Source organism: Sardina pilchardus, chromosome 8 (assembly GCF_963854185.1).
Source record: "Sardina pilchardus chromosome 8, fSarPil1.1, whole genome shotgun sequence".
Taxonomy (NCBI): Eukaryota; Metazoa; Chordata; class Actinopteri; order Clupeiformes; family Clupeidae; genus Sardina; species Sardina pilchardus.
In genome coordinates, this window is record NC_085001.1 from 23521712 (window position 1) to 23530287 (window position 8576).

Sequence of the window (8576 nt, forward strand, 5' to 3'; positions counted from 1 at the left end):
GAGAGCTATGGCCAGGTCATTTGAATAGGTAGACGAGACAAAGGCAAACACAGGCAAAATAATGAGCCTGCTTCTGGATCACTAAGGGGATGAGCCCTCTGGCTGAAAGGTAGTCAAATTTAATTCAAATGATGTGTCAAAGGGTCTTGGACTGTTTCAACACATTATCTTAACCCCATCCAGCTCAGATATCCTCATTAGATAATACAGTAGGTTGCTTGTGTCTTCAACATTACGCTTAAAGTTCTACAGTTATATATTAACTCTTGTCAACCTGAAAATCTGCTGTGACCGATCCCCCACAGACGTCGATGAGCTCGGTCATGTCATAGTAGGCATCGAAGGTCCAGATGCAGCTCTTCAGGTTTAAGTGTTTGTAGAGCTGGATGGTCTTTGGCTCTCTCACGCCCGGGTTGAACTGGTAGGGCCGGTCATAGCCAGGGCCCAGGGAAATACTGTCGTACGATACATCATCCAGGAAACCAGTCTCTGCAACACACAGACAACCAACCAAGAGTCACTACAGATATAATAAGTACATAAATAACTGATAGACAAATCACACACTATATGTTCTCCCTCGAAAAATGTAACAGGTGATTATTATTGGATATAATGCAAAGAACGGTAGCCATCAGCATTGTCTGACTGGGGCGGTGAATGCCGGGATTCTTGTACAAATTCATTTAGAACATTTTGCTTGGGTGTTCATATCTATGGGGTGCATACATATTTCAAGACCTTGTGAGATTCTAGGAGCTCATTTGATATTTATAGCCTTTTATGGATTAAACTCTGGGAGGAATTTCAAAACTTTTCCGCTTCGATAATTTAAAAGAAAAAAAAAAAAAAAAAAAAAAAAAACTCTGCATAAAACTGCTCTGTTCTGGGAGGGCCACATGCTCTGAGAGGCGTGGACTGGGCTGGGCTGGGCTGGGCTGGGCTGGGCTGGGCTGGGCTGGGCTGGACTGGGCTGGACTGGGCTGGGCTGGACTGGGCTGGGCTGGACTGGGCTGGGCTGGGCTGGACTGGGCTGGGCTGGGCTGGGCTGTTCTCACCTGAGATGCCCTGCAGGTCCCTGATGGTGACCAGGTTGGAGCAGATGTGCTGGTGGCGGTAGATGGACTCGGAGAGCAGGAAGTGCAGGTTGTGCAGGGGCATGGTGGACACCAGGGGCAGCATGCCGTCCTGGTGGGGGATCTGGACGGAGATGTGGATCCTGCCACACACACACACACACACACACACACACACACACACAGACACACACACACACACACACACACACACACACACACACACACACACACACACACGTATATACATCAGTCACTGCCAGTGGTGGGGTCAATACTTACACAGCAATGATTGACACTTGATATATTGCTAATGTAATTTCAGCACCAAATCTTTGACTGTCACTGAACCTGCTAGGCTGAAAAAGTGTATAATTTTTTTTTTTTTATTTCTTAAACGGCTAACTAACAGGGCATCTTATTTGATAATACTTATATCATACTGTGACAATCCTTTAATTATGCAATTCTCTTGCATTTATAAGTCATCAACTACTCCATCACTCCATCCGTGGTCTCCATCCGGTACCAGTCCATCAGGGCTCCTCTGTGCTCACCTGTTGGGGTGCTCCTTGTGCTTCACGTCCAGGTATTTGAGCGTAGCGATGAAGGACTGGGCCTGGAAGCCGCGGGCGGTGCCGGTGGTGACGGGCGTGTGGCAGATGGAGCCCTCGGTGCCGATGGTGGCGATGTTGCTGCGCAGCGGCGTGCCCAGGTGCCCGTCCTTGTCCCGCGCCTGAGCCACGCAGCGCACGTGGAAGCGCCGGCTGAAGTAGATGCTGTCCAGAACCTGGACACACACACACACACACACACACAACACAACACACACACACACACACACACACACACACACATAAATACATACACACACACACACACACACACACACACACAACATAAATACATACACACACACAGAGACATAACACACACACACACACACACACACACACACACACACACACACACACACAACACACACACACACACACATAACACACACACACACACACACACACACAACATAAATACATACACACACACAGAGACATAACACACACACACACACACACACACACACACACACACACACACACACACACACACACACACACACACACACAAAAACATGTCAACAACGACAATGGAAATGACCACTCCTTATCTGAATGCTCTCCTTCTTTGTATGTAATGTAACAATACAACCCTTATTGTTGTAACTCAGTGGAGTAGTGTGCGCCTGTGAGGATTCAGAACTGACCATGTGGTTGACGCTGGTGTAGGGCGTTGTGTCCGTCACCGTCTCAAACGGGGAGCGGGCGCCGCTGACGTCTCTGGGCGCTGCCACCTCCCAGCTGAAGTGGATGGAGGTCTGGTTGATGCCCGCCTCCTCGCAGCGCTCCTTCGTGACCGAGTACTTGGGGTAGTGGGGGTCGCACGGGGTCACGCACACCAGCGGGTAGCCCGGGGACGGGGTCTTCTTGCTGCCCTCTTTGGTCACTTCCTGTACGTTGTCATAGTCTGACAGGGAGACCACCTAGAGAGGAAATGACAGAGGCGTGTGTGAGGGGAGAATAAAGCTTAACACAGAATAAAAAAGATTTGATCAACTATAATAGTTCCATCGAATCATATAAGAGGGTAAGAGGTTATATCAAATCACTGTGGATGGCAAATTGCACATCTTATTTAAGGTCCAGTGATTTCATCTACTGTAGCTAAAGGACATAGTGTATTTATATACTCAATTTATGAACTCAATATAGCTGAGATTCTTCACTGTATTTCTGTAGGGAGAGTAAACGTTGGAGATGTTGGAGAGGGAGAGGGATTGTCGTCTCTTACTATTGGTGGAGATGGGAGGATGAGGCTTCCTGCGGCCTCCTGATCCAAAATAGTCACTGTTGCCATAGTGATCTCTCCAAGCACAGCCTCCACAGGGTCGTCCGGGCCGAGGACCAATGAAAAGGACTCGTGCCACTCCCTGTCCTCATTGGACAAGATCTCCACCTTGAACAGGATGTGGTCCATGCCTGTACACATGAAGACGATCACTCAACATTAGCTTAGCGAAAAGCTAACTTGTCAAAACTACACAACTGCAGAACAAAATGGAGACTAGTTCAGAAAAAGCGGATTCACAGAACACTGACCCGGGCTGAACTTGAGGACTCGGCTCTTGGGGTTGTAGTCCACTCCGGACTGGGCCGAGCCGTCCCGGGTGCTGCAGCGGATCTTGGAGGTGCGGTCCAGGTCTCCCTTGCGGATGACTTTGATGTTCAGCACCTCGATTCCGTCAGGACCTGGAGGCTCCCGCACTTGGTACGAGGCTTGTTCAAACTCAATGGTGGGGGCTGAGGGAGTCACAAGTCAGAACATGAAAAAGGCGGTTAATGTATTTCTCTTTACAACTGCTTTTAATAAAAGGCATAGAATTCTCTTATATTCAGAATTTTATATCTATTCTCTGTTATGCTGCTCTGGAGTCGCCCTTAACATGAGCACTTACTTCCTATCAAGACTAATCTGCTACTTTCTACAAAATGGTGATGCCACAAAACAGTTCTCAAAACACTCAGAAGCGTACCATCCTCGTCATTGGTGATGGTGACCGTGACAATGTCGTTGACACCAATCATGGCTCCCCCCCAGTGATCGCCCTGAGGAGATCCCAGGTGCACCTGGAACTCTTCCTCCGGCTCGAACACCGAGTCATCGTTGATGTGCACCGTGCAGTTCTTCACCTGTCAATCAACGGAGTTTCAATTAGTGCCTCAAAATGCAAACCTCCATTTCCATTCACACCGACAACCCAAAATTCCACCGCATGAATGCTGAGAGCATACCGTGCTGCGTCCTAACAAGTTTTTATTAGTTTTCACTAAAGTTCTTTTTCGGGGTGAGGAGAAGATTAAAAAGTTTTATTTTGGAAAAGTTATGTTGAAGACTGATGGGGGGGTTGCTGAGGCGTATTCAGTCATTTTCAATTAATTTGCCAATGTCTAAATTGAACCCATTAGGTTTTTCAAGGATCTTATTAAACCTCAGATTGAGTATGATTTAAACCGTCACCGCTTTGTAGTCTCCTGAGCAACCTAAATTCCCAGCAGCTCATTTCCTCCTGTCTGCTGAATGATTGTGTGCTACTTGGAGAAGCGAACAAAAAAAAACGTTATACCCTCTCCCCCTTCAGGAAGGTGACGCGCGAGTTGTCCACGTTGCGCCGCTCTTCGAAGTCGTCCATCACCATGGCGGACATGGTGCGCGTGTAGCAGCGGACGGACGACTTGTAGGACAGGTCCCCGGTGCGGACGATGGGGATGTGCAGGACGCCGTCTTTCTCCTTCACCGTGAACTTCACCTTCTCAAAGTGCATGCTGGGAACTAGCGTAGGAGAAAAAGCGGAACATTATGTTGCTGCAAATTCGGGGGAACGTGTGTGTTTTAGTGCTCTTGGTGGATCTCTGTATGTGTGTATGTGTGTGTGTGTGTGTGCTACGTACTATCCAGGAAGGTGTCTGTGATAAGGACGGACGCCTCGTGTGGCTCGACGAGGACAGCCCCCTGCGGAGAGCTCAGGAAGACCACAAAGGACTCCGACCCCTCGATGGTGGGATTCTGGACGTCGTCCATGATCGTGAGGCTGCAGGTCTGTGAAGAGTCGTGGAAATCAATATAAAACAGGTTTTTTGTGTTGCGTTTGAACTTCAACGTAAACACACGCTGGGAAGTCAGTGCACTGTACCTCCTCTGTGACCCCGGGCTTGAACTCCACTTTCTTGGAGCTGGGGATGTAGTCGACTCCGGGCGTGGCCGAGTCGTGGTCAGCAGGTCTGGTGGCGCACCACACAGAGGCCACGGAGGAGAGGTCACTGCCGTGCCTGACCACGGGAATCTCAATGGTTCCTGTAGAGGGGGAGGGGAGCGGTATAAGAATACGAGGACTTTTTTTCAAAAGAGCCACTCAAGGGAGGAACACACATAGGGAGAGACAGCAAAGAATCTCTAATTCAAAGAATCTCTACTCAAATCTTCAAAGAATCTCTGATTCAAAAAATCTCAATTCAAATCTGCAAAGAATGTCTGATTCAAGGAATCTTTATTCAAATCTTCAAAGAATCTCTAATTCAGTACAGAAAATGTTCCACTACAACCCCAACTCACCTGCATCCTCACTGAAGGTGAAAGTCGCATTGCCAAGGGATACGGTCGAGGCATCGTTGGGTCCGTCGATCACAACCTTCGCCACCTTGATTCCGCCCATGCGCGCGTTTTCCGAGCTGTCCGACAGGACCAGCTCAAACTCCTCGGACAGCTCGTACTCGCTGTCGTCGATCAGCTTCACGTCGCACGTGGACATGCTCACGCCCGGCCCGAAGATGACGCGGTTGTCGACGGACATGCCGCGGGTCTTGTAGTCGGAGCCGGACTCCAGGGCGTGCAGGCTGCTGCCCTTGGCCGACTTGGGCACGGTGTAGCAGAGAGCCGAGACCGTGCTGCTTGTGTCTCCTGAAGGGGGGGGGGGGGTAGATAGAGAGGTCAGGCAGGTCACAGCTCACACTAGCAGCTATATTGCCATGATTTACTAGCCTGGGTGTTCCCATCCTGCCTTGCGCGTTGATTTCATTCACGCTGCTAAGGCAGTCTGGAAACTACCGCTCTAATTTTTGCCTGAGATAGGGGACCAATCACAGAACAGGGGAGAAAGCAAGACCATGATGAGCCATGATGAGCATTTGATAGACATCGATGGCGCCCAATGAACGGATCTGGGCATTTTCTCAAATACGAGAAAATGAACGTCTGGTTGCCAGACCACGTCTCATTTGAGAAGTGGTAGGCACTAGCCAGGCTAATGATTTACAATGGTGAAGGACAGATCATAATTACGGATTAATCATATAGAATTACATGGACAAATTATAATAATTATGGATGAGTTCTCAAAGTTCACAAAAAAACTATTCAAAATGTACAATAAATTATATTAGGAAATACATGTAATTACAGTATAATAATATTAATGTGTGAGATTGGATGCATAAAATTCACTAATCTAGCTGATACTTTTAGCTGATACTAATTAGTGTGCTAATGTAATGTAAATGTATTGTTTCCTAATTTCCACTCAGCATGGAATCTAAATGCAGATAATGTCTCACGCTAAAGCAATGCTGTCTCAGACCGAGTGCAAATGTGTGCAAGTGAACAGCACTGAAGCGGGCGACCAGACCTTTCCTCTCGATGGGAACGAAGACGAAGCCGGTGCTTTCGTTGACGTGGTACGTCTTCTTGTCGAACTGCAGCGTGGGCTCGTCCTCCGTGTCATTGATGTTGACCTTGGCGCGGGTCACCGGGCCCAGGAGGGCGTAGACGGGCATGCTCAGCTCCACGTTGAAGCTCTCGATGTTCTCAAACACCTGGTCGTCGTTGATCACGATGGTGCACACCTTAGTGTCCTCTCGCTCATCAAACTGTACCTGTGACATGGGGAAAAAGTGATGTATGCATTACAGTACACGTCTGGATGATGAAAGACAAGCACCTGGTAAATGGCAGCACTATTACAAGAAATCACACAGTAACTTACCCTAGACCCACAGTAAGGTTTATTAATTAAGATTATTTTCAGTAGAAAGCTATCCTTAAATGTGTTCTGCACTGTGCCATTTAGGAATTCCTAAGCAAATGCTATCCATAGAACAGACAATGGAAGCATGAAGTTGGGAGATGAACCCAGAGGCAGACATGCCGGTTACAGAAAGTAGTTAAGGTGATATCACTAATTACCTGATCTACCGGGCTGCTAAATAGGGATGGGCTGGTGTACTAAATGGTTGGATCAAATACTTGGCAGCATTTCTGCTTTCTGAACCCATTATGTCCGCCTCTAAATGAACCCTATCTATAGTATATCTGTGATCTGTGAGTTTTTAACTACAGTAATTTCCCGCGTATAAGCCACATTGTGTATAAGCTGTAGGACAGTGTTTTATGCAAGTTAAAAGAAACAAAACCATATTAATACCATATTAATTGTCCCCCCTGTATCAACCTCATAGCTGAAGAAATGTGTGCAAAATGAATGTGTAAGCCGCGGCTAATAGTCGGGAAATGACGGTACCTGTCCAGCATACTCCACGTAGTCTTGCTGTCCAGGGCGAGAGCCCACGCTGGAGGTGGAGGTGGCCGTGCCCTGCTCCGTGCGGCACAGGACGATGGCGTACTGGTTCAGGTTGCCCGTCCGCTTCACCGTCACGGCCACCGTGCCAGCCTTCTCACTCACGTTGTAGCTGTGGGCACGAGGAACAGGATTTTGGTGTCTCTTTGTTAGTGTTTTCATGCATCAGAAAACAAAGCACTGTTGACAATACCACATCATAATTATATACATTCATAGAGTTTTAGCTGACTTCTTACGTGGACATTTTCATCTAATAGCACTGAACTGTACACTGTACACTGTGTATGTAGTGTGTGGTTCCCAGACAACAGAGGAGACACTTGAAGTGGAGAAATTGGAACAGTGTGTCAAGGAGATCATTATGGCCAATGGTCTTTATCACAAGTAAGCTCTTTTGTGTACAACACTAACAGCACTTGGGATATGAATGAGCATCTCCTAAAATCCACTCTAGCCTGAGTACTTGCAAGCTTAGTGCTAGATGAGGATCATTGTATACATTATTCTAATTGGCCATTGGCAAGTCTGGTAGAATGTGGGGATTTAACTAACATTTTGATTGTATACAACCATCGAGCACCCTCCCATCGAGATTGAGCTTGTGAGTGACTGTGCATGAACTGTGAATGACTGTCGGATCTGCCAATGATCATACAGCCCTGCGCTAACTGGATATTTGCAAAACTAATAATAGGCTCTAGGTGGAGGTACAGTAGAAGCACAGGTTTTTCCCCTCTAAAACCAGCTGACTTACGTTGTTCTGTCAGAGCGAGCATACTGTCGGTTTCAGTGAATATGATAAAAAAAAAACATCTTGCCAACTGCAGCTTTAATGAAACCCAAAACACTAGGGAATGGCGTCCGCTCGACTGGCTTGCTGCGGCCCTCACCTCTTGTGCTCGAAGCTGATGAGTGACCACTGGATGTGGAACATGTTGTCGCTGACCACGTTGGGCTTGCTGTCCTTCACCAGGAACTTGAAGTTGTCGCTGGTCTCCAGGCCACTGCCCTCCTTCAGCACGTACCGGATCAGGCCCAGATTGATGTCCGCTGCGGGACAGACATTCACATTTCACATGAAACCTTTCGCTCGTGATTTGATCAAATTAGACTAGCAAAAGGCATCGCTAGGATATGTGATATCTTGTATGGATTGCAATATGTTTGCAATATAAGGGAAACTCTCTAGATTCAGATTCAGATTCAAAGTGCTTTATTGGCATGACAAGGCCAAAGCAATATATTATGTATTATTATATTGTTATAATAATATCCCTACAGACAGTCTGGGCTGCGGTAAGCACCTTGGGTGA

General features: G+C 47.4%; 1 protein-coding gene across 1 annotated transcript in view; it reads right to left on the reverse strand.

Moving 5' to 3' along the window:
* Window positions 1-8576, reverse strand: part of fras1 (Fraser extracellular matrix complex subunit 1) — a 134069-nt gene that overhangs the window by 5691 nt on the left and 119802 nt on the right. Inside the window, 15 exon segments of the mRNA XM_062544154.1 lie at window positions 275-489; window positions 1059-1219; window positions 1634-1866; window positions 2341-2616; window positions 2925-3112; window positions 3233-3433; window positions 3667-3823; window positions 4258-4463; window positions 4583-4730; window positions 4825-4985; window positions 5244-5588; window positions 6313-6559; window positions 7204-7372; window positions 8154-8313; window positions 8568-8576. The exon segment at window positions 8568-8576 is cut by the window's right edge and continues 142 nt beyond it. Coding sequence (XP_062400138.1) covers window positions 275-489; window positions 1059-1219; window positions 1634-1866; window positions 2341-2616; window positions 2925-3112; window positions 3233-3433; window positions 3667-3823; window positions 4258-4463; window positions 4583-4730; window positions 4825-4985; window positions 5244-5588; window positions 6313-6559; window positions 7204-7372; window positions 8154-8313; window positions 8568-8576 — 2876 coding nt within the window.